Here is a 27,164-nt window from a genome sequence, read left to right on the forward strand (position 1 = left end):
AACTTTTGTTGTCCTTGAGGTTTGGCGGCCATTTCATTGGGAATATTGGAGGACACAGGGAGTGGGACCTTTAAGGGTGGATATGTGTGGCTTACATTTATGACGCTTTTGGCAGCATATGTTGCCGGCGAATATTAGTTTATCACTCGCCATTTTATGGATTTCCAAGTGGCTGAGGCAAATTAGAGAAGCATATAAACTTTTTCATGGTTTATTCGTGGATATTTGGTATTATGATATCTGGCCACGCCCTCAGCCGCAGCATTCCGTTACAATCCTCCCAGGCAAATCCGAAGAAAATGTAACCCCCTTTTCGTGTACAAAGGAGGCGAAATGAATTGCGCCTTTAAGGTTTTCGTTTAAGTGAAATGTCAGCAACAGAAATTGAATCGAAAATTGTAAAATTGGTTTTGTATAAACATTTTTGCCAAATGAAATGAAAACGCTTTTCTTACGACTTGTGCCGCTCGGTGCTTGCTGCTTGCCGCTTGCCTCCTGCCTGCCATGAAATTTCATTCTTTTGATTCGTTTTCCACTTTTCCGTTTTCCTTGGCTCCAGAACAAACATTGCAAAACATCATATTTCTTGTGCCTGTTTTTTATTTCCGAAACAAAAGCCCAGTCAACTGGTCTAAACTAGCCACCCCCTCCGCCCTCTTTCTATGTCTTGTGTATAATTTATTGCTCATACGACCCGTGTGTGTGTTTCCTATTTGCAGGAAGGGAGAAGCGGAAAGTGGTTGGCTGTGTGGAATTGTGAAAACGTCAAAAGTGCGTCAATCAACAAAACCTTCAAGGCAACGCAATGCCACTCCTTCTGTTTATTTTCTAGTGCATTTTTGCAGAGCTCTGAGTTTTTTATTTACTTTGATTTATAAGAGTCGGGAATTGTTCTGCGAACTGCCAAAGCTTGGAGCTGGAGAATCTGCTGTTAACAAGCAGATTTATGCTTAAAGCCCGGATTTATGGGGCCCAAAGACATTTTTAAGAAATATGAGAGCTCAAGGGAATAGTAAAGCTTTAAAATCCAGAATTAAAAGACTTGCAACTTCTCATTTATATTACATAATTTCGTACATCCTCAGCCTAAACATTATTTAACAAATACATAGAATATAGTTAATGTCTACGACTAACTTAGAGTTAAGGCTATCGAAACTAGAAATGAGTGCTTGCATTTTTCACATTGTAATCATTGACTAGTGAACTATTTGTAGCATTCCATTGACAAAAATGTATACAAATTCATACGTCTATCTACAAGATACAAGTTACTAGCAAACCCGTTTGGCGTTGGTAGCAGCAAGATGGAAAATGATTGATTGCTTCGATGTGGAAACTGAGTAATGATAATGTTTATGCAGTGGCAAGAACGTCAAGTATATGCCACGATTTTGGCCAGAACGAAACTAAAATTAAATTAAACTCAAACACACACACTCTCGCAGACTCAGACTCATTCACACCTTAAGGATCTAGCTAACTCTATATCTGCATCTAAGCTACTATGACTCCTGACTGATTCCCGCGCTGAGGCTTTCGTCGATGATGGGCTGCGAGTCTTCCTCCTGATTGCCCTCCCCCAAACAGGTGGCAATAGGTCCATGTCGCAGCAAGGAGTAGCTGTCCCTATGATGAATGAGTAATCTGTGCTGCTGATGGGCTATAAAACTGCTGCCCCTCCTCAAGGACCTCCTGCCCATCTCGAGGATCTCCAGTGTGGGATCCTGGGCGAACACAAAGTTCTGATAGGCTCTTACAAAGCTGAATATGATGGCAAAGGCTCCGCCTAGGATCATCAGGTAGGATCCTATGGGCACGGCACTCGGAGCTATAACTGTGCCCAAATAAATCCAACGTTTGATGGCAGGTGTCAGCTCAGAGATGCCCTAAGATGTACAGAGTTTTATTGGCATTCAGGTGTGTTCTAAACCTTAGTGACTCACCTCTTCCAGCCACATGACCGGAAAGACAAAGTCTCGAAAATCACGCACTGGATAGACGTCCTTGGCACGCGTCACCTTTAGATTCAGCTGTATCCGCACTTTACCCTCCAGAGGTACTCCAAGTTTCTAAGTCAGAACCGAAAATAAATTAGAATTGCGGGCCAGAAGAGTAAACAAACTAATTAAAAATGTCATGTTTCTACGTTTAATACAGTTTTCAAGATGACTTTTGGATCTGTTTGGAAACTATAAGAACTGGAAACTCAAAACTCACCGGTTGTATTTTGAAGTACGTTTCGTGCCTCTCTCGTTCTGGCTTTAGCCCTTCAACAGAATTGAGAAGATCAGGGTGTGACTCGAAGAAGTGCGGATTAGAAATGTAAACAGGGGCGCCATATTGGCAGGGGCTGATATTCTGGAGACCCTGTATTGGCTCATACTCGCTGGTATCGTAGCACTTGTTCTCGGGATTGTGAGCGGAGTCTCCGTAGGAATTATTGGGCAACCTAAAAAGATCTGCTGCTATGCCATCCTTGACAACGCTCTCTGAATACTTCAGTGGGATAATCCTGCAGAGGTCCTTGTCGTAGATATGAACAGTCTCCGCTTTCGTAAGTTCTCGAGGTGGGAAGAAGGATCCCTCCGATCCCGCTATGCTTGTGCAGGGCGGTTCACTCCAGTGTGGCAGATGATCCATGCCATTCAGCTGGTCTATGTATCCAAACTGATCCATGCTATCCATGCCCGTCTTGACGGAGGACACCTCCGTGAGGGTGCCATTGCGACCCAGAAGCAGACCCATCCTCTCCATCGGTCTCATGTGCTTCGGATAAAACCTATGGGCCAGACTGACTAAGGCATCGTCATAGCCAAAGGCCAACTGCTCGGCAGTGACATTGATAAAGGGTTTGAACCCTGCAGCCGTGACCACCACGGATATGGTCTTGGACAGGAGATATCCCAGTTTCGGGCTGAGACTGGTGAGGGTCTAAATAGGAGAGGTGTTATACTAAAGATGTTTCTAATGTCTAGTTAAGTTTTAATCCTTACCAGCAACGGAATGTTGGGCGTGACTATGGGCGTGTCCTTATCAATACTCAGTTCAGGAACAAATTGCAGTATCTTCTTATGCTGATATGACACGGTGTAGTTATTCTCGTGAAACTTCACATTCACCTTCTGCATGTCTTCCCTGTAAAAGCAAAGAGAAATCGTAGTTCATCTTATCATTAATCGGCACGTGCTGCTGACTCGGTTTCGTGGTCCAAAGTCAGGGGCGGCCAGCAAAGAGCCAAAGCAATTGAATGTCAAGTTCAGCTTCGGTTTGGGCCAGAGAAAACACAAAACACAAAACAAAAAACAAGTCGAAAGCAACATAAAAAGTAACAGCGGATGACGGGCACTTTGGGCCTCGATTTGTCATTATGGCCACATTTTTAACTTATCATCGCCATGTGAGATTCCTAGGCTAATTTGTATAAAAACTTGTGATCCGATGATTGATTAGTTTGAACCGAACCCTCTCAGGTTATCCTTCATTTAAACGGGTTCACCGATAGTCTATAGAGAGGCCTATCATTAAAAATTGCATTACATTTGCACGAGCTCTAGATGTTGCAATCTCAATCAGCGGAAACTCGCCTTCAAGAGTGCCCCGGGCTGTGAGCTCATGGTTTAATTGGCCAACTAATTGCACGGCGGCTCACGGCTGTTGGCCATCTTGATTGGGTGTTAAAATCCGAAGAGATAATTCAATTGTTTGCACAGCGCTTGGGCTTATGGTCAAGCTTAGTTTAATCTGATTTTAATAAGCTAATGCTGGTTAAGTGATTAATAATGTTAAGAGATAATACAGGCATTTAAGTACTCCTTAAAACTTACTTTAAATAACTTGTATTAGCAATAGTTTCTGCTAACTTTTTAACTATAATTACCTTCCAGTTAACAGTAAAATACTGAATTCACATTCTTTATGTAACAGAAAGAAATCAGAAATCAGATATCATTTCCAAAGCCCCTAATTATCCCTTCTAGAAGTTCAATAAGTTAACCATTGACCGTTTCCGTAGCTAATATTTTTAGCCACTTGAATTGCTGTTAGCTACTTGCGATTCTAATTACAGGCATTAAGACTTCAACTTCCCAACAAGCCATGACCAATGGGAGTGCTGTGCTAAAGCCACCGTGCAAATTTATCTATGCACAAAGGTTTCCCAGCTTAGGTGTCAGAAAAGGCGTAGCGGATTTTTCAATTGCCATGATTTATGGCCAAAATGCTGCTACTAGTGGGCTTACCTGTAGACAAAAGGACCGACTTCTTGGAGGTGGGGCTTCTCCCCTCGCAGGAAGCCATCTGGATTGGTCACATTGTAGATGTAGAGCTTGGTCAGTCGGATGACTCCAGGCCTTTGCCAATAATGATAGCTCAGCGTATCATTCCACAGCCTTAAGTTCTGTAAGTACAGATTTTATTATGTATATTTTAATTTAATTTTTAAGGGGCAACCCACCTTTAGTATAAAATAATCCAGCCAGGGCATGGATGATAAAATTATGCCTAAGGTTAAAGTAATTATTCCAATAATTATCACAGCTAGTCTATCTGGAAGAATAAAAGAAGAGTTTAAATATTAATATTTGATTAAGAAATATGAGATGAAGCTAGCCAACTTATCTTATAAACATTACCTAACACTTAGAGAAGGAGATCTTAGAAAGCAAAGCTAAACTCTCAAATTATTTTACACAATTTTGTCGGCTGAAATATTACGAACATTTCCCCCACTGCGGGATTTAATACTCCACTTTTAATGCCAGTTTTTATATGGAATTTCGTAAGGTAAATAAAACGAAATTATTTGCGAATTTCACGGTGCAATTTCACGGATGTCACATGCAATTACAGTGGTCAACACTCGGGTTTGCCATCTCGCGGGGGCAGTCAATCGCGATCTTGGCCGACTTATCGCCAGCGGACGAACGAGCATATGACAGCTGCCAAAATTTACGATCCTCTCTTATCACTAATTGAAACTTAATCTCGACCGATGCAATGTTAATTGGCCCATGCACTTAGTCTCTGGACATTGGACGTCCGCAGCATCAACATCAACATCAACATCACCTTGCTGGCATTTCCAGGCGGTGGGCGTGGTTAACAGCATCTGGGTTGACGAATCTGAATCCGAATCTGATGACTATAATGATAATGACTATGATGATGATGATGGGCATACAATGCCAACGGGTTCTGAGTATCTTTTCAGGGGTTTTTCTGCACTTGTGGCGATCAGTCAACGAACTGCTCGCCACGCCGATCAAGAAAAACTGTTTTCGCTATCAAGTTTCGCCGAAACGCCGCCGCCCCGAAAAAGTGCAAGGTGAAGCGATTTTGAAACAACATAAATTTCAATTTTATTTATTATTTATTATCTTTTGAAATGCATTTCGGCGCTGCTTCGATTTTTGCAGGTCACTAAGTCAAAAACTGCGACGTCAGCGATAAGGTCGAAAAAAAGGTGGAGATGGAAGAAGGCAGCTGGTTGGATGTAACTTGGAGATACCCTTTAGGGTATTTTGGATTTGAGATTTTATTGTTTAATAAATATGCTTTAAAGTGAAAGTATTTCTTTGTCTTAATCATTACTTAACACCGATTAAGTATATAATCTCTTTTAAATAAGAAAGAAAGAAGATCATAAATTGAAACAAGAAGACCATTTGATGATTATGAAACCTACTTGTAGGGCATAATAAAGCAGCAAGGGGCACAGAGATCTACATTGTGAGTGCCATAAATCAGATTGGAATTCATTAAACCCATATTGAAACTGGACGCGATAATTGCTGTCAAAATATTATTTTTTGCCAGGCAAAGTTCAGACGGCTTCTTTTTGGTGTTCCACTGACCCTGAGCAGCCCGGTGACCATAAACTCTGAGACCCAGAGAAAGTTACGCAAAAAAAAGGAGAGTCAAGTAAAAAAAGTGAAAAAGCCGAAAAAACGACGTCAAGTGTCATAAAACGAGGCACATAACATTTCGGAGACCAAGGTCAAGGGAAGACAGCGCCTCAACGGAAGGCTTTATTCGGTTGTTCAGTTTTCCTAAGCTATAATGTTACTGCAATCGAACGGCGATTGCAAATCGGGTTTCAGAGGAAGACAGAGAGAGATAGATATGGCCATATAGCCGTGGCGATATGGTCACTAAACATTTGGCACACAATTGATACGTCAGCGAGCCAAGACTGTTGACAATTATGCTGATCCCAAAGTAAGTTACTCACTGCTTACATTGTTGGGTTTTTTCTGTTTTTTTTTCGATGAATCTTTTTTGTTTTCATTTACCTGTTTATACGGGCGGTGAAGTTTTGAGTTACAAGAAAAGCAGAAGCTGTGTTAAGGGGGTTTACTAAGCTAAACTAATGCTTTTTAAAATATTTTGCTCGTTCGTTTTCTTAAGTAGATCATCATACATTGTTTGTTTTTTCCTGAGTAACTTTAAAAATCTTATTTACATTTTAAAAACGAGTATAGCTAACCCCCTTGCCATACGCCCCTGCTGAATTGGATTTGGCCACTGGTGTCATATGCTCGTTTCGACTGAAAATTACAGCTGAGCACGCGATATTCATATTTGCAAGCTTCTTGACTCGACAGCTATCCGAAAACCACGCACAGAGTTATTTCTTAAAAAATAGTTAAAACCACAATAATTGAGAAGCGAGAAAAACTTAAGAGCACTGCAATTGCCGTTGAGGTTTAAACAGCGTTTGGGTGAAACAATTTAAATGGCGAGTATTATTAGCTGGGAGGTCCAAGTTAACCATTTACTGGTTGGGAGGTCTCTACAGCCTGGTTTTTTATTTTCGGCTTAAGCTTGGCCCCAAAAATAGCAAAACAAAACACAGACGAAAAAGAATAAACTTAAGTTTCCCAATTGCCTGTTAAAATTAACGCTCACAATTACCGGCCGTAAAGCTGCAGCTGCTTCGCAGCTCTTGGCCAACAAAAAGCGGCGGCAAAAAGGCAACAAAGCGTGCTGGTCATATACCATTTCAATAGACAGTTTCTAGTCCCGCGTACACAATACTATGCTATATCCATTAACAATGCAGCTAAACAGTTGCAATGTCCGAGACAATCGAGTCGAGATTTCGCCCAAGAACGTGCCGCTGTAATAACAATAATCCAAGACCTGATCCGGCTGCCCTCACCTCCGCCTCTTATCTTTATGACCATGTAATCACTTTTGTTTAAGTAAATAATGGCAATTCCTTACGGTCCGAGTTCACTTCCTCGTACGCGTTACAATTTGCATCACGTGACCGCATCTCCTTTGCATCTTCTCTTCTGATGTGTGTACTGCAGATCCCTTAGTGGCTTAGCACTGCCCAATTAGCCGAAACAAAGGGCAATGGCTATGGGCATGTCCCACAAAAAAAAAGCACACTGCAACCGGTTTCTTGCCACCGGGACGTGCCTTCGCAGCAATTTTGCATTTAAGTTATCGCATCCCGGCCCTTAATTAAAGCATTTACAACTGATTTTCGGTGTGGATAAGGACCTGAATGGAGGGTATGTAAAAGGAGAAGCGCCGGCCGAAGGTTAGGAACTGGATCTGGAAAGTTTGCCCCGAGATGAAAGGGAAAAATTGTGAAGGCTCGTTGCGGAAATCCTGGGGAGAAACCCATAATGGAAAGTGAACTAGAATTTCAGCCCGACTGAGTCAGCTGAGAAATGAAAGAATGTTATTTTCTTATTGTTAGTACTCCAATCAATGTTTTACTGTTTAGAAAACTTAATATTTATTTTGGCTTCTGGTTGGCTGAATTCTGTGTCAACATCTTAAAAATTCCGACGCAGAGTAACCGAAGCTGCAGCACGATCTTGGCCAGGCCTTAATGCCAGCATCTGGTTATATAATCGCAAAGCACACTCACAGACGTGATTCGGTGTTGCCAAAGAGTCCGCTGCAGTCGGGAACTCTTCTTCTTCGGCTGAGCTGAGCTGAGCCACTTCAATCGCTGCAGCGACCACAACACCGCGCCTGTTTCTGTTTGAGCCGGCCAAACAAATGGCCAAAACCAAAAGCCCGCTTTTGCAGCCCCCCCACTTAAGACATGGAATTGGCCAAAAGCAACCTGCATGTGTTAATTTATGCTCACTCTCTCGATCCGGCATCCACGGCGGCTACTTGATTTCGTACTCGTGGCTGCGAGTCCACTCACTGTCGCTATCACTGGCCCCTTGAATCCACTCGGAACCCACTCGTTCACTCATTTAGCCTCAGTTACACAGGGAGAAATCATTTAATGGTCTTAAAACATAATACATACCTAATACTTAAGAAATAGGATAGATTAGTTAACAAATAGTTATACTCGTAGATTTACGGTTATAGATTCCAGCTCCGAGAAATTCATAGAAAATTATTGGAGTACCAAGCTCGATTGTTTTCTATGTGGTTATTTCGCCTCGCTCCCCTCTCTTAATGTCTTGTGCATTGATTTGGCAACATTTTCATATTTGCTTTGAATAAGCTAGTGGCTATTTGCTGGTATTGGTCTTCGCAGGTCCAAGTATCTGGCAGTTAGTAGTGCTAGTGCTAGTGTTGTTCGCCGCAGAGTTTTCAATTGCGAATTTTCGGTTTTTAATACAGCTTGTTGTTTGCCTGCTGCTGTTTGCCATGCTCAGGCATTGCAATAGAATTGCCCAAGCAAAATGTTAGAAAATCCGAGAGAAACCTGCTAGAGATCAGCCAGCTTCCTCAATAAAAGAAGTGGCCTAACAGCTACTCATCTTATCAGTTTTATCAGCTATAGTCATTATATATGCCAATAAAAAACTTAACTATTTCTGTCTTAAGTTCCCCACTCTAGTTGGCTATCCTTCTGCGATCAGCACGTCTCATAGAAGTACCCATAATTGCCCCTGGCCAAACAGCATCCCCTAGAAGTCCAATAGCAAGGCACTTGGCCAACATGGCAATAAAGCCAGGCCAATAGTCAAGTGCAAAGCGCTTAAAATATAATTCTATATAAGCGACAATCGAAAATCGAAAATGCCTCGAAAATCAAGTGAAACCAAAAACCAGAAAACACAAAAAAAAATCAGAAAAAAATAGAGAAAATCGAGAAACGTAAACAAACGGAGCCTGGGCGCAGTCTAAGCCAAGTTCAGTTAGCTGCCGTCCCTCTCTGGCAAATGTTCTTGGCCATGGTTACTGTTTGCTGGCTTGCTGTTTGCACACTTGGCTGCCTTCGAGCTGGCTTGGCTTGGCGAACTCGGCGTATACGCAATGTCGGCCATTGCAAAGAACGCTACAGTCTCCGCTTGAATTCGAATTCGAGTTCGTGTCTGTGTGTTTCCTTGATTTACATCTGCGCTTAGTTAGCTGCTTAGTTTAGCTGATTTCCACTTTTCGTTTTCAAGTCTGCCTTTAAATTGTTTTTTTTATATCATTTTTTTTTGGATTTTTATTGCCGCTTGGTTTTTTCTTTCGGCCAAAGACTCGTTTTTCAATTTTTCGGTTGCAGTTCTTGGATGACCAGTTTTGTATACAACATTTTGCGGTATTTTTCAGGCGGTTGCTAGTATGGGTATGGGCTTTGCTTTCAGCCAACGTAACAAGCCTCTGACCAATTTGGCAGTTGATATTGACTTTTAGTTAGCTAATTGAGCATTTAATAACATTTTTCCTTAGTTCGCTCTTTTGGTCGATTGTCAGAGGCGATAAGAACTTGAGGAGTTGTCAATCAAGGCAATTCCTTTTTGGGAAAGTTTGCCAAAAGTTGATAGATGATAGTTTGAAGAATAATTTGGCTAGAAGAGCTTGCTTAAAGAAGATAGACTTTAATGTTTTCAAGAATATTGTAGTATATCTAGATATTTTCATAAATCTTCCATAAATCTAATTGATGTCTTGCTTCATGCTGAAATAGAACAACTAATTGTTTTTCTTGTTTACACATCGCTGTTCATTATTCATTAGAAATATTCCATGCGGATGACTGGCATGTTTTGCGGTATAATTAAGTTGGTTGTACTTACTATTGCTAATCCTAACTCCATTTGATATCAGCATGGAGAGCGGCGTTCCCCTGTGTGTCACATGGGGGCGTGACCTCCGCCCTGTGGCAGTTGATCCCTGTAATGGCGGTGCATGTTGCTGCTGCTGCTGCTGCTGGGGAGGCTGTGTTTGCTGTTGCAGTTGCTGATGTTGCTGTTGTTGATGTTGCTGTCGTCGACCACGCCCACAGGTGGCCCAGTCAAGGAGGTGATCTCTAGCGGTGCGTCCATATCGCAGGTAATGTTTTTCCAAGCCCATAATTCAAGTCTATCGGTGATAGTGGCAATAAAAGCGGTTGAGGTGGATTAGTTCAACGGCAATAGGGGACAACAACATATTTATGGAAAGCAATTAAAACTTAATTAGCCTGCCGTGTGCCGTGTCGGTCAAGTACTTCCTGGGGTCGTTTCTCCAAGCTGTGAATATTTGTGAAGAATTTCTAGAACCTGACTTGAGTAGCCTTGGCATACTCCTCCAAAGATTTGGCTGTGATTAGCTGCATTTTCAAGCGGACCTACGGCAACCGCAATGAATCGTGCCATAAATTCAGTTTCAACAGTATAATAATACATGTTTTTATTAGCCCGGTGGCTGATAAATGTTCCATGGCGTAAATACATTTGTCACTCGGTACGTGAGTGCCGGGGAACCCTCTCCGCCGGCAGGTCGTTACCTGGAGCCACAGACAATATGCTAATTGGCCACCGACCACCGGTCACCGGCCACCGGCACAGTTTCATTTGCTTACTAATTGAAAATGCAGCAAAAATAAAATGGAATTTATCAGTGGGCCCCCAGGAAAACGTGAAGAGCTCCGTGAGGGATCTCATTGTATTAATCAGCCAAAGCGGAATTAAACTCAAGTCGATGCACGTGATCAATTGAAAGTCAATTGGAATCAGATCATATTCAAATCCAGAAGTCCTATTGATTTATGTTTTCATTATAAACTGTGTTTAAATTAAACTAAAAACAACTTATGCAAGATATTTGAACTAAACTGTTATGGAAATTTAAAATTTACTTTGGAACTTCTCCATAAATCCACTTGGTAAATGGCTTCATGCTAAAACTGTTCCACTAATTGTTTTTATGTGGCTTGTTAGTCCCTTATAGTTATTTTCACTCATTAGAAAAATGCTAATTAATGCAAATAACTAAAATAATAAAATGGAAATGATTAGAGAAGCCTGGGAAGCGTAGAGATCTTAGTCGCAGCCCAGGCACGTGACCACTAGTAAAGCTCACTAGCAGTGACACTTGGATTTTAATAGTGCAAAAACAGAAAAATTCCATGCAAAGTACGGAAAGCAAAACAAATGACTGAGGCAACGAACTTTGCATACCCGGACTTATGCTTGGAGTGGACTCTCTGGTCTCCAGTCTATATTTTGGTCGCTCCGAGTGTGAGCTCATAACCCATTTGGTCATTTACCAAGATTTTCATTTAAGCCGCATCTCAAGTGAGGGCAAATTATATTTAATTGACTTCTGACATAACTGAAATGTTAGTTAAACTGCTGTCACAATTGAGCGATTTTGGTTTATGAACAAAGTTGTGTAAAGGTGGACACAGAAAATAAAAACTAAAGACAACGTAAACAAAAATATTTAAACCCAATTAATGACATTTATATTTTGTACTTTGTCTTGCCTCTTTTTGCGTATCTCTTTTAATTGCAGCCAGATTGTAAACCGCTTTGGGCCGCAGAGGGGCTGCCTTAATTTGTGGCATTTTGGCAGGGCAAATACTTAGCCGTACGCTTAATGAGCATAAAATAATTAAGGCCGCATTTAATTTGCCAACTTGCCAGCTTCCCAAGGGTATCCAAAGGGAAAGGATGCGGAAGCGAGCGAGGTTCTGGATAACGACTTCATTCGAAGTTCAGCAGTCGGAAGTGGTTATTATTTATCATCTCGTGACACTCCTCCCCCATTAACCCCTTGTTGCACACTCCTTGGCCACAGTTCACGCCTCAACAGCCATCGCCAATCCATTAAGAAGTCCCCCTCCGCCCAACCAACTCGCCGATGAAGAAAAACACTAAATAAAGTGGTAAAAATCGAGGAGGGAGAAATATAAGAGTGAAACACGTTTTTACAATTTTGCTTATTGTGCTTATTGGCCACGGCTTGGTCACCTGGCTTCTTTGGCACATTATGCAATCTGAAAATGAGACACCAGCACAGTGGAACTCTGGACTGGATTGGCTTGGTTAGAAAATCATTAAAAAATAGCACAAGCATTTGCGTAAAGAAATTTCAAAATGCCAAATGCGAAATTTGATTGACCTAAATACGGTTTTATAATAGCCATATATCCCCGACCAGACCAGAGGTGTATAAGGCAACTGGATGTGTTGCAACTGCCTTATGCCTCATGCCACATGCCACTGGAGCACCATGTCCAGCTCCGCCAGCGAAGCTTTCTAACAGCTGACGACGACGATACCCAACCCGATTCCATAGCTATATATCTATTTGCTCAGTTCAGTCGCTCAGCCTCACTTTCGATTGCTGTTGCTGTTGCAGTTGCAGTTGCAGTCGAGGCAGCAAAAGCAGTGCCAGAAGTAGGTTGCTTGGCCAGCAGGCTACTAAGCCACTGAGCCGCTCCGTGTAAAGCGTTCGTTGGCATTTGCCGAAAATCTACCTTCCCGCTTGCACCTGTTGCATGTTGCTGCTGCTGCTTTTGTTGATGTTGCTGCTGCTCGCGTGCATTGCTAAGTGTGAGTCAAGAGCTGCGCCTTCTTTGGCGGGTATTGTGATAAATTCACTGGGAGGATATCAATTTCGGAAAAACCCACATTTTAGCTATGGTTTCATGAACTTTAAATGGGTAAACACATTAAGCAAGCATTGGCATTAGCTGGCGGGGATTCTGGAATAACCAGTTTGTTTTTCCTTTTCGTTAAGGAAAACTTTAATTAATTAGGTTTCAAGCTAAATAATCTGAATTAACAGCTTTTCCGATACATATCCGAAACATATCTTATGCAAATTTCAATGCAAATTCTGCCAGAAAAATACTATTAAATATTTTCTTAGTGCACTTCGTTTGCCTTCCCCACATATTACCACATATTGGCCCCTTAAGTGCCGTCGAGTGTATCTCAAGTTCGCTGCTTTCCTTGACTTGCTCGGCGATGTTGCCTCTTGCCAAACAGTAGCCACCAGCTGGAGTGGCTGTTGCTCCGCCTGGCTGTCTCCGATGTCTCATGTCGCTCCTCTGCACTTGTTTGTTTTGGTTTCTTGGCAGTGCAGTTGTGACTGCTGTTGTTGCCGCCGCTGCTGCTGCTGCTGCCGCTGCTGCTGCCAATTTAATAATTTCACACAGCCTCAGTTACAGGTTGGTGTGGACTTTTCGGTTTTTGCTCAGTAGTGCGAAGGTCACGCGCCACTTTTCTCTTTCCCGCATTCACATTTTGCCATGCAACAGGCCATCGCCATCCTCAGCTGCATTCGGTTACCAGTTTTTGGTCGGAGTGCGAGATTTCGGCCTGTTTTATGCATTTTTAATAAATTTCTGCTTAATTTTTGGCAGCCAACGCTTTATAATTTTATGGTCGTTATTATTTTTTTCTGTTTTTTGTTTCTTCTTTTTCTTGATCTTTTATTACATATATAAAATATCAATTTTTTGGAATCATCAGCTGCTGCGCTTCCTTTTCCTCCTTGGCCGGCGGGACTTGAATGGCTTCATAAGCCATGGCCAAGAGGCTGCGCCCACAAAAGGGCGAGCACATGGACAAGGGCCTGGCATTCCATAATTGGCATCTTTGGGAACGCGTTGATTGGCAAATTGTATGCAATTATTGAAACTGTGGGTTGCCTCTCTTCGTTCGATTTCACATGCGAAAGGTTCGTTCATCTTTTCCGCTGTTGACATTGAGACAAACATAAAAATCTTTACGGAAGTCTCCATCCGAACCAGAAGTGCTCTCTCATTTAGCTCTAATTGCAGCTTACATGCGGGGCAGGGCATTTATTTGGCTATGCCCCCATCAGCATAACGGCTACGTGCACAGGGGAAAAACTTGAGTGTGTTTTTAGAGCTCTAATGATTATAATTTAAGTTCAGGAAGGGTTTTGAGAAATTCGATTTTTAATGGTGAAGGGATCTCTAAAAATAGTTACTTTTATGCAATTTGTATTTTAAGTTTTTTGACTACGAGTGAATGTTCCTCTTTTATTATCCATTTTCAGCTTTTTCTTTCTGTGCGGGAGTTTTCCGCTTCGCAGCCCCACACTTTCCTTGGCGGGGAGTCTACTCCCTCGCAGTCTTAATATATTATGCCATCGTTTTGTTCAGCTCAATTAAGACACAACGCATCGAGAGCGAAAGCGATGGGTATATTTACATGTGCATACTCATAGCTCATCTAGCCAGGCCAAGCGCAACAAATCATTCTCTAAATGCCCCAACAGCAACAACCACGACAGGAGCGATGTAAACAATTTAAATGGCATTAAGTAATTCAGCATTAACATTAAACTTCATGTCTTGGTAATTGTTGTTTTAGGAATTGGAAAAGTAGAGCAATTTATGGCTGGAAAGGGAAACTAGGTGAAGCCTAAACGAAAGACTTAGGCAACGAACTTGACATTGTGAATTGGATTTGTAGGGGGTTATGTTCTTGGTAGTTTTCAGATAAGTCAAATCGATCAATATACTATATCTTTTCAGCAAAGCTGTCATAAAATCCTCTACTTAAACCCCCTTAAAGCCAATTTTTCGATAACTGATCATTTCGGATGCCCTAATTGAGCTCTCATCTTCCAAATCACTTGATTAGCTGAATGCCTGGGCGTTTGACACGCGTTCACATAAAGCTGAGAGAGGCAGAAACCACTAACAAGATTACTGTGAACGTCATGGAGTCTGGACGCAGTTGCAGTCCCCGACTAAGTCGCAGACTAGGCTAAAACCGTGGCCAATCACTGAAGCGTTGCCGGCCGCTCCATCAACAGCAAATTTATTGGCAAATATTTTCCAATACGCGGCAGCAGCTGCGTCGAATGTTGTAATTTATACGTACACACTCTCCCGCTGTCTATTTTTGGGAACATTTTATGGGCCATTTTCAGTTGCTTTTATTTGGGTTTTGTTTTTGTTTTTAGTTTTTTGTTTTTTTTGGCGAAATCACTCGCGAAATGCTCCAATTACGGCCGAGAATTTCCATTAAATCAAAAAAGCCCTTTTCGAGCTGGCATTTTATGCGAGTCATGAATCAATTTCGCTCGCTTTTGAGAAGGGTCTTACCTGTTTGTCAGAGAAATAAAGACGGCAAGGTCGTGCCCGAGTGTGTGTGTGGGCCGGCAACTTCAATCCTGACCTAAGTCACTATAAAGCACATAAGCAGTGTATATAGCCGATTCGCTTGTCTCGCCTGCGGGCGAAATTAGCGATTGATGGCTTTCTCGCACTTTAAGCCGCCAAATGGCAATTTGCCAATTTCTCGGTCTTATCAGGGGGTTCCAATCAGTTGGTTATTAAAGAGCATGGCCCGCTCATTATGTAAACCTATCTGCCAGATATTGTATGTTCGCGTTATTAGCAAGTGTGCCTGCCCCGGGCCTCAACCAAATGAATCAGAAAAAAGCATATTCACATCGCACGAAACTTGTGTCAATATTTCAATTTAACGGTTAGGAAAACGCCAAACTAAGGCAACAAAAAGCCGTCTTTTGTGTGACGTCTATGACTCTTAAAGGTTTTTTCGACGCTCGCGGTTAATTTAAGACAACTTCTGTGTCCACGTTTAAGTCTGGCCAATTGGTGGGCGGACAAATGGTTTGTTCGATGGATGGGTGGGTGCTATTAGGATGAGTGCCTAGCTGGCTGTCCCAACTAAGTGCTGTGGAAGGTGTAGACAGCGTTGGAAATTTCTCGTAAATTGTTGTCTGCGGTTCACTTGAAAGTGAAACTGATGGGGCCCAAGCAAAGAAGTGGCGTGATTAAATGGGGTTAAAAGAGGAGGCGGGCTAAGGTTAAAGACCTGATTACCATTCAGATCTTATGAGAAATACAATTACCGAAAAGTTAAAATTTATGAACCGGATGAAATTTCTATTAGGTTTACCCCAAGATTATTCTCTATTATTTTGCTGTTTAAAAATGTTAATTTTAAGGGTGTAATTTTTAATTACCAGCTAAAAATGTTTTATGGGAAAGTACAAAATATGAACTTTGTAAGAGCATTTAATTTAATAAACAACTTTGTATTTTTAAATGTTTTTCAAGACAAGCTAATAGGGTTCACTTGCTTAACAGAATATGTCAGTAATATTTTCAAAATTATCAATAAATGAGAGAGAAAACTAAACTAATTTCTTATAATTATATTTATTACAAATCCCCTAAACTAACGTCAAAAAAAGTTTGTTGTTGGTCAACCCAGCCGACCTTCAAGACTCGACAGTTGATTTAGCACTTTTAATTCTACGTAAACTGTTTGCGCTGACCCCTAAATTTCACACCATTTCACATACGAATGTCTCAATTTTATTACTTTTATTTCCCTGAAGTCTCTCAGCCAAATAACTGTTGCTGGGGTCATAAACACTATTTTGCAAGATCTGCCCAAATGCCAAAGGAACTCCTCAAAGACTTGTCAACAATCAATAGCGATATTTGACAGATAAACTAGAAAGATCTATGCCAGCTAGTTCCAACGAAAGGGAAATTCACAGACGTACTTAGATGACCTTACCTCTGTTTCTCTTTCAATTTCACCTTAACATTGACCCGAACTCGGCGTGCATTTGGGTCAAACTTAATCAGAGGTGGGTAAAACGCATCATTGCGGGGCTTTCGGTACGTGTCTGCGGTTGCATATTTGCGAAATCCCCCACCACATGGAAATAAACCAAAAACAGATCGACAGACTCCAAAAATATGCATTTGGCCAAGAGACAAACACACGAGAAATGACCACTCATAACCACATTGCCGTTATTTTGCATAACTTGCAAAATGTTTACACTTAATTGCAGACTGCAAAACTGAACCAAAAAGCCAAGAAAAAACACACACAAAACCGTTTATAAATTAAAGCAAACAACCTAAGAGCCGTTGGGCAAGGGCTTCTCTGAATAGTCTAGATTTTTTGACATCTCATTGATAAGGCAGTCCCCGGCCGGCTGTCCAGCCGATTTTTGCAATCAGCTTAATTGATTTGCTCTCGTCTGGCGAATAAAATGATATTTTTGACAGCTCCGTTAATGTTTTTAATCCAATTAAATGCGCACATTGAACCGCGTTTCGATTAAAAAGGTGCAGGGGCTTGCCTATTTGAATTTATATAAGTGCATGCCGCTGATTAAACTGATAAATTGATAATTAAATTAAACAAAAATAACCTTTTAATTGATAATTGATAAAATATTAATTGGCGACCGAATTATTGGAAAAACCTTTTAGTGATAATTTACTTTTGGAATCTATATTCTTTCTCTAGGTGTAAAACTTTCTAATGATTTTAGAAAAACTAGAAAGGTTTCCTTTTTTTCAAAATCAAGTTTGTAGAAGGCAATGAGACAAGGAAACTGTTATGTTTAAATTAATAAATAAATATCACAAAAATTACATAAAAAAACATTTTAACTCAATAAAAAAATCTCAAAAAATTAAAAATGTTTTATGCTTTATCACTGGTTAAAAACATGTTCCCTTATCGATTTATAATTCAGCAAGCAAAATAAATTGCAGACCATTTATTATTTAGCACTTAATGAAAATATTACAGTCAGTCCGCGGAACCTTTAACAGAAGCACATTAATAAAAATTCCGTACTTCACACGGGTAATATAATTAATGAAACCATATTGAATATTTATTATTTCGTCCGGCACAGAATATTGCACATACGCCCTCAAACCATAACTCATACGCCCCGTTTGACACTTACGTTTCGAAAATTCTCAGAGGCTGCACGGCTAATCCAAAGTTTGTCTTTCGCTAGGGAAATTCTCGATTAGTTTTTTCGGTCAAATGTAAGTCTTTTGCATGTTCACTGCCGCAAACTAATTGATTTTGTGCCAATTAGGATTTGTTTTTGTTCGATTTACGATCGATCTGAAGAACTCATACTCGCATTATCCTTCGCACAGACACTCGTCGAACTGTGTGGATTTATTTAGCCGCATTTACTGACGATCGCCCCGCTGGCGAGAGCATGTGTCGTTTTAAGTTGACGCGTCGGAATGAAAAACTCGCATGAATGGACCGTCGTCTGGGCAAGACGTTTTTGTTTAAAACCCCCAAGACTTTAGTCGACTTCGGCAGCGATCGCCGACTAAGTACGAGCGCTTTTTAAACTGAGCCGATCGTTCAGCTCTGCGTATCTGTATCTGTGAGATACTCGTACTAGTGCTAGAGAGTGCTGCAATCCTCGCCGCCGTTTAGATTTAAGGTAACAGAAGCAGAAGCAGAAATTTGGCAATTGGCCAAGACGCATGCGCAGCCAGTGAGGTGAGTTTCCCCTATGTTGAGTTTTCCCTCACCGTTCCTCGGCAGGTAATTGGCCTGATTGGAGCTGGGGGGGTTTTTTTTACTTCGCATTTCGCCTTTATGCTGAGTCACCTGTACTTTGGGTTACTTCTCTTGTTGATTTTACTTTGTTTTCTCGCTTTTTATCGCCGTTGGTGGTTCTAGTTAAGTGAACTTGACGCCGTTTTATAGCTTCCTTAGTATTTCCGACTTTTGGGGTTTTTCTGAGGGATATGCGATGCGACGGTTCGGAAAGAGATGCCTTTTACCCAGGATTGCATGCAGAGAGAGAAAATATTGTTACTTTTAAGCTATTGATATTTTATGATATTAACTGAGGTGAAGTTTTAATTTGATTTCTTTTAGTGCATTAACCATAAAACCAAGGCTAATTTCGAATGGATGATCCCATTTAAAACCATGCTTTATCAATTACAAATAATAAACCCGAATTATCCACCTTGAAGGCAATGGTTGGTTGTGAAAAACTCCCCATTTGCCATAAACCGAAGTGGAAAATTTTCCAGACGGCGCAATTGTTTTTATGTGTCTAAATAAACTGGCCAGATCAGGGGCTTGACTGCCCTCGCTAGACTGTATTCAGACCGATCTAGCAAATACAAATCTCTGATCACGCACTGACGTCAGTAAAGTATAGTAAAACCTTTTGTTGATCTCACCTGACGGGATCTGAACTCTTCAATTAGAGACAGAGACCTGTATGTAGATGGAAATTACTTTTACGGCCAAGAACTTGGTCATAAATTTAATGGAATTGATTAATTCGCCGTTTGATGAAGGACATCAACAAGCTAAATCGATCATAACTTTCTTTGGCTATAAATACCTCAACGTAATTAGCATAGAATACTAGTAAATCCGCCTTGAGCTACGACGAGCTTTACATATTGCATTGCGGTGGCTCAGGTTCTAGTAGTGATGATGATGATAGATGACACCTTGCTTACTTTAGATTTCAGCACATTAAACAGCATGACCGACCGACCGGAAACTGGTCTTTTGTAGAACGATTTGCCGCCACAAAGGAAGCTCTCCCGCAGTTCAATGCGATTGCAGTGGGTCAAAATCCGAAAGCACTTGTAAATCCTCAAGTGTTCGGCAAACTTCGTAGTCGGAAATAACTGGAATTCACGCGCGGCTCACAGGTGACACAGTTACCCATTTACAGGCCCAAGGATGCCACTGCAGTTACTTGGCCCAAAGACCTTAATCTAATATACAGCACTAGCAGCCCCGAAGGTTGCAGTTGACAAGAACGACTTAATTGCAGTTGTGAAACTCAAACTAAGGCACAGCAAAATGCCTTTACATTTGACAACAATAAGTTGAGACCGGGCTACACATGTTATGGGACAAGTTGTGGTCGTTTTTGGACAACCAAAATTTTAATTTATATTGTTTATAATTATAATTGCCAGCATTTTGCGGAAAAGGCCACGGGGGACATTAAAAGTATTCAAACTGCCTCGGCAGACGCTCCACTTGAATGGCAAGAGGAATTTACCATTTTTGAATGACTTAAGTCTCGTTTACAGAGGCCAGTAATGTCCACTCATCACAAGTTCAAGTTTGCCAGACGGAGTCGCAGCTTAAATGGGTGATTAGTTAACGGCACGTTCGATTTAATTGCCCTGCGACAAAGATCTTAACTGCATGATCATGTTCGGTACTTGGTACTGAGATCAAAAACCCAAAAAAATTCCAACATGAAGGTGGTTTTTGGATAAACAAGAAATAACAAAGTGTAAACAAATTAAGTTTGTTTTTAAAGTGTTAAATCATTTTTCAAGAATAAATAATCATGGACTTAATTATGCAGGCAAATTATTTGTAAAGTCATAAAATTGTTCTGAAGAAAAGAAATTTTGATTCGAAATTATTTATAAATCCTGATTTCAACTTGGGAATATTAAAGGTGTGGAAATGTGTGAAATATTTTCCAATATTGATATTTAAGTAGTTCCAGAACTAATGACATAGCCATAAAAGTCACTAGTTTATATGTTTGTGATTACCTTTTTACAACTAACAAATAAAAAGGTCCGGCTTCTACCCTTAGCACTAAACTGATAATTCTGATTGCAGGTAGTTACAGGAAAATCAGCGTTAATGCTTACTTGCTAGAATTTTCTACGTCTCGATTTGCTTCCTTAAAATTACACAAAAAAAAACATTCTGAGATAGTAAAAATCACATATTAACGCTAAGATCACAAATTAACTATTTGATCAAGATTGAACTGTAATTCCCCGCACTTCGAACTGGCCAAGCCCTGATTTTGGATAGGCCCTTTCGTATGATTTTCGCAAACTTTTTAATTTGTTTGTCAGACTCTCGGTGCTTAAGTTGGGCAAACAGGGCTAAGGGCCTGAATTTATGTGGATATCGCAATCTGAGATCAACAAAGTACGTCTGGAATGAAACGAACTTTGAACCTGGGACACATTTTGAGTTATTTAATGGTGATTCGCTTTTTCGAGGAGGGTGTGACCAGAACGAGACACCATCCTTCACATTGAAAGTTGATTCACCTGAACGACAACCAAAACAAGTCTCAAGTGTCGCTATCCAACCTAGAGAGGTTACTACAAGTCCCCAGCCCAAAAACCCAGCCAGAAAGATTGAGAAGATCAAACGGCATCTCATTGCCAACTAAATCGGAAATCAGACAGCACGAGCCATACCCATGAAATATGACCTAGCTGAAACAATATGTGCGCCGTACTGGCTGGTTATGGCTATAAACTTATTGCCAAAAAGATGACGTGAAGTGCAGAAATTTTTACATATCCATTTATTCAATTATTCACTGCCCGGACGGTTAACAGGCTTACAAAACACAGTGTTCCAAGGGCCATAATTCACAGACGACTGGCCTAGAAGCGGTCGCAGCCCGAGGAGTTGGCCCATCTACCGCATTGCCCAACTTTATATATTTTTCTTTCAATTACCGGCATGAAGGACAACCGCAGGCTTGCAGGGTTCTGCGCAATCGTGGCCAAAACGAATCCAACTCAGCCAGACTAAGGCAGACAAATCTCTTCGTGATGGCCAAGAAAATGAAAAGTTTTCGCCTTGCTGTTGGAGGCGTTGGAATGGAAATAATTACCCGCAGACTTAATGTTTTTAATTTGTGGAGAATGCTTTGAGGATTTTTCATTCGAGTTCATATAGCTTGGGGATTAATTGCGGCTTAATTGGAAATTATAATGCAGAGGAAAAAGAAGGGGTAAGTCTAGGGAGGGAAATATAAAGTAAAAATCGTAAAAATAAATAATTATTATTTAATTTCTTAAGAAATGTAATATGTTAACCGTGAATAACAGGAAAGTCATTTATTCACTTAACAGAGCACTGCCAGCAACATAATGAGATTATGTTAAGTTGAAATAAACTGCTGCATACTTTTGGGTAGATATATGATATTACCAATGCAAGATCAGCTTAATTGATATTATTTGGTTACCTTAAAAACGTTTAGCTTTCTTGTAGTAAAACAAAAGTTAAAATCAATTCCCATCGAAATATTACTTAACTGCAAGCTATCAATTTTCTACATGGAAATCACGGTTCTACAGAGAAAAGGGCGTTACCTGACAAATGATCTAAAAAGAAAAACAAGGCTTTCCCTGATTGCCCCACCTTTGATTTGCCTCCCCATTAATTCCCAACAAGATTTCCATTGCAATTACCAATTACTGTCAAGGCTACTAATCTCGACCCAACTACTTGAATAATAATAATAGTTTTTAGAGGGGCTTCACGGCGATCGCATTGCGGAAAGCTCCTCTTCATTTACAGTTTAATTGATCCAACTGTAAACTAACTACAAATGGTCTTAAAATAAAACATTTACATTAATTGAAACTGGTTTGGGGGCACAGTCTTGTTTTATGACGTCAGGCCATAAAAAGATTGCACTGTGCCCAGTTCAGGCACCAAACGGTTGAGCTATATAACTTCAGGTCGAGGGTCTTCTGACCTCGGTTCACTTACGGCCTGTTAAAGGTCAACAAATTGCGGCAAAGCTCGTTGTATTTATTGCACTTTTTCTCTGTACTCAATCAATTGTCATTCAGTTTGATCGATATATGCACTTCACTTACCCCTGGCAGGTCCTTGCCTGAAATCGCGATGATTAACTGGCTCATTGCATGCTGTTTAATTATGCCGCAATTTCTGCGTAATTATTATGCCATAGTTTTTTATTGTTTTCCTTTTTTTGTGGATGTTTCTGTGGAGTCAGTCACTGCACTTGATTAATTTTATGTGAATAACTTTTTATTTACTGGCAGAAAAACATTATTCATGGTGTTTGATGGTTGTGTAGTTTTATTCTTTATGTATTTCCAGAAATCATATTATATGGTTGTCTACGCACAAAGCCTCGAAGTCAACTGAATGGCCTGGGAAATGTGGAAAGAGGCTGTGGCCCTTAGTTTACTCAATTTCAGATTTCTTTTCGCAACATCAGGAGCGGATTGTGGGTCTAGAGTTAGTCAAAAGAATGATGTTAAGATGATTCTTAATTGTTAAGTCTTATTCATATATTAAGAACATAAAATTAATTCACAGAACAAACATCATGTGCTTTTTTGAGAAGCTTTAAACCCCTGCTCCGCTCCTGATTTTTGGAGCATATTTAATAAGTCTTAATTGAACTGTGCGGTTGACCTGTTGGCATGCGTATATAGAAGCATACCAGGCAGTCAGCCGCGAATTCCCAATTATGCGTACAGAGATGAAAGATAGAAAACTATGCGATGTTGTAAGCTATTCTAGCATCATACAATTTAAAAAAAAATCTGAAAAAATCTAATTTACTCTACTACCTGGTATACAGTTCGACGGGGAATTATATTACGAACTCAACGATATATAAGATTCCATGTTTCGACCACTTTTGGCGGTGCTATGAACAAAAGAGTGATGTTTTCTGCTAAAAAATCGAAAAACCTATTATCAACAGAAATTTGCATATTACTTGCGGTTTTTCAGCTCTATCTTGGTCAAAATAAGACCTACAGCCAAAAGAACGACTGTTTTGTGCTGCTAACGACAAACACTTACCACCCATATCTCTCGTTTTTCGATTTTGAGAAAATCAATTTTAGCCAAAATTTCGCATATTTTATAAGGGGTACCATCATCAAAATTTGCGAAAAATTGAAAAAATTGAAGTGTCTCCGATTTAAGTGCAAATCAGTTGGGAATCTTAGCAATCAAATTACGAGTGTTATAAGATATGACATTCCATATTTAGACCATTTTTGGCTGTGCTATGACAAAAAACTGATTTCTTTGGGTCCAAAATCATGAATATGTCTTTTAACAGCAAAAAACCCGGTTTTGTTGCACTTTCTTAGGTGTAACTTTGTTAAAACAAGAGGCGCGACTAAAATAGTGATGGTTTCATGTAGCTAACAACCGAAACTTTAAACCCTATACCTACTTTCATCATCATTATTCTGATTTATTTGGTGCGAGTGCTGATTCAAGGGCTTAAAAATCAAAAATTCTTTTATTGACAGAAATTTGCAATTTTGTTTGCAGGTTTTTAGCTCTAGCTCGGCCAAAACAAGACCTACAGCCAAAAGAACGACTGTTTTGTGCTGCTAATGACCACCACTTACCACTCATATCACTGGTTTTTTGATTTTGAGAAAATTAATTTTAGCCCAAATTTCGCATTTTTTATAAGGGGTACCATCATCAAAATCTGCGAAAAATGGAAAAAATTAAAGTGTCTCAGATTTGAATGCAACCCAAATGGGAATCAAAGCAATCAAAATACGAGTCCTATAAGGTATTACATTTCGTATTTGGACCATTTTTCACTGTGCTATGGCAAAAAAATGTTTTTTTTGGGTCCGAAATCATGAATTTGTCTTTTTACAGCAGAGAAACACAATTTTTTGCTATTACTTAGCTGTAACTGTGTCAAAACAAGCGGCATGGCTAAAACAAAGACTATTTCATGCAGCTGACTACCAAAACTTAAAACCTCTGTACTTACTTTTAACATTATTGTTTTGATTCTTGCTGCAAGTGCTCATTTAAATGCTAAAAAACACAAAAAACCAATTTTTGACAGAAATTTGGAATATTACTTGCGGTTTTCAGCTCTATCTTGGTCAAAACAAGACTTACAGCCAAAAGAACGACTGTTTTGTGATGATAACGACCACTACTTACTACTCCTATCACTCGTTTTTCGATTTTGAGAAAATTAATTTTAGCCCAAATTTTGCATTTTTTATAAGGGGTACCATCATCAAAATTTGCGAAAAATTGAAAAAATTGAAGTGTCCCAGATTTGAACGCAACCCGAATGGGAATGATAGCAATCAAATTACGAGTATTATAAGATATGACATTCCATGTTTGGACCATTTTTGGCTTTGTAATGAACAAAATACTGATATTTTAGGCTCGGAATCAAGTATACGCCCTTTTGACAGCAGAGAGACACGATTTTTTGCCGTTTTTTAACTATAACTTTGTCAACACAAGCGGCACGACTATAACAATGACTGTTTTTTGCAGCTGACTACCGAAACTAAAGACCCCTATGCTTACTTTTAACATTATTGTTCTGATTTTTGGCTGCGGGTGCTGATTTAGAGACTAAAATATCAAAAACCCATTTTTTGACAGAAATTTGGAATATTACTTGCGGTTTCCCAGCTCTATCTTGGTCAAAACAAGACTTACAACCAAGAGAACGACTGTTTTGTGCTGCTAACGACCACCACTTACCACTCATATCACTCGTTTTTCGACTTTGAGAAAATTAATTTTTGCCCAAAAATCGCATTTTTTATAAGGGGTACCATCATCAAAATCTGCGAAAAATGGAAAAAATTGAAGTGTCTCAGATTTGAATGCAACCCAAATGAGAATGATAGCAATCAAAATACGATCCCTTCGAGAAATGACATTCCATATTTGGACCGTTTTTGGCTTTGTAATGAAGAAAATACTGATATTTTGGGCTGAAAATCTGGACAGACTGATTTTCGCATTTTGGGAAAAATCTCAAAAAATGTACTTTTTGAACCTGGTATACAGTTGGACGGGGAATTAAATTTCGAACTCAACGAGATATAGCATTCCATGTTATGATCATTTCGTGGCTTTGTACTGAGGAAAATACTGATATTTTGAGACACAAATCGGGACAGACCGATGTCCTACCCCAAACCCAACTAAACAAGCAAAAAATATGAATCCCTAATTGCAGCAACTTCAACCCTTCGATGTTCCCAACAGGCTGCAAATGTCAATCAACTGGAGGCAAATAAAAGCAAAAATCCTGGCCGCATTTATTTTGCATAAATGTAAATAATCATTTCAACCCAAGGCAAACAAATAGAGAGATATGAAAAAGTTGGGAAATTAAAATTAAATTGTGCAATCAAAACCTGTGACGAGCGAGCAAAAACCGAAATGCCAAAGCCTGGCAAATGCAGAAATGGACGTGCCTCGTTGGCTTTGGCTGTTGGCTGTTGGCATGGTCAGAAACAGAAGCCAAATGTCCATCAGAAATGCATCCAATGGATTTGCTAAAAAGTAGCAGGTTCAGCCCAGGACGGATCACGGCAGAGGAGCTCTCCGACCGGATTAATTAAAAATGTAGCGCCTCCGGCCGCAGGCCTTCACTCATCGGCTTCAGCTGCACTGGCAGCCAAGTTAATTGAATTGGCTTACGGTTTTTTTGGTTTTTCTCTTTTGGGCCAGTTAGAAATGGAAGATGGCCGAGTCTCCGGGGCATATGCATTCTTTCATAAATAATCATTTCATATTTCCCTAAACACGTGACCAAAACTAATTTTATTTTCATTATCCAATTCCATTCCCCGCGTCTAATCCCCCATACCCATAGCCTATATATAGTATATCTGCCTCGATCTTTATGAAACGGGGTCACCCTTTCGCTAATTTAGCAGCGTGTCCAAATTAGCGAACATCCCTTTGTCCTTGGCGGTGGTGGTTTGATTTTCCAGCCTTTGCATACATTTCAGCGCAATCTGTTGCCTAACTAGGCGTTACATTGAAGCTATTTCCAGGGGGCGGAGAATGGGACTTCTAAGGGGGTGGCATTCGGTGGCGTCAGCTGGCAAAACTCTCTAATTAGACCTGACAACTTGTTATGAGATCACGCGATTGAGGACTCAGAACTTGCCAATTGGGTGTCATTGACTTCGCAGGCTGATCCATCAGATTAGAAATGAAATAAAAGTAGTTTTGGGTGAGAGTTCGACAGGTTATGGGGTGATTCGAGAAAGCAATATCATGGTATTAGGAAATAAAACTGAAGATATTAATAAAATAAAATGCAACGATAAGGAATTGGTGTGGCAACATTAGATTGATAGATTCATAAACCATCGTATTAGTTTCATCATGATTATTAAGGAAATCTTTGAGATTCAGTAATGATCTTTCACTTTAATGTGTGAATCCCTTGAGGAGGACAAGTCATACTCATAACACCAAGTTCTTGAGACTTCCTTAACTTCTATTCCTTTGACATCAATAAATTTCGTGTAAATTTGTTTGACTAATTACTGCCGATGCTGCGATCTAATGTGACATCAACAATGAAGCATAAATTCCCAACTTACTTCCGCCTGG

At 40.1% G+C, this 27,164-nt stretch overlaps 1 protein-coding gene across 3 annotated transcripts; it reads right to left on the bottom strand.

Moving 5' to 3' along the window:
- Positions 1-1,033: 1,033 nt before the first annotated feature.
- On the bottom strand, positions 1,034-22,681 carry LOC108114098 (lysosome membrane protein 2). Of its 3 annotated transcripts, none has more exons than XM_017224869.2 (8): positions 22,634-22,681; positions 9,999-10,284; positions 4,457-4,548; positions 4,242-4,399; positions 2,997-3,138; positions 2,221-2,934; positions 1,947-2,072; positions 1,034-1,889 (listed from the first exon to the last, which is right to left on the bottom strand). In XM_017224869.2, exons 2-8 carry the CDS (start codon positions 10,273-10,275, stop codon positions 1,506-1,508), a joined length of 1,893 nt encoding a protein of 630 aa, XP_017080358.1. In that variant the 5' UTR covers positions 10,276-10,284; positions 22,634-22,681; the 3' UTR covers positions 1,034-1,505. The 3 variants fall into 3 exon arrangements, with proteins under 3 accessions (XP_017080358.1, XP_017080349.1, XP_017080366.1); XM_017224860.2 differs by lacking the exon at positions 22,634-22,681 and adding an exon at positions 17,926-18,239; XM_017224877.2 differs by lacking the exons at positions 9,999-10,284; positions 22,634-22,681 and adding an exon at positions 17,926-18,239.
- Between the last annotated feature and the right edge of the window lie 4,483 nt (positions 22,682-27,164).

This window comes from Drosophila eugracilis, unplaced genomic scaffold, assembly GCF_018153835.1.
Source record: "Drosophila eugracilis isolate 14026-0451.02 unplaced genomic scaffold, ASM1815383v1 contig_2088, whole genome shotgun sequence".
Lineage (NCBI taxonomy): Eukaryota > Metazoa > Arthropoda > Insecta > Diptera > Drosophilidae > Drosophila > Drosophila eugracilis.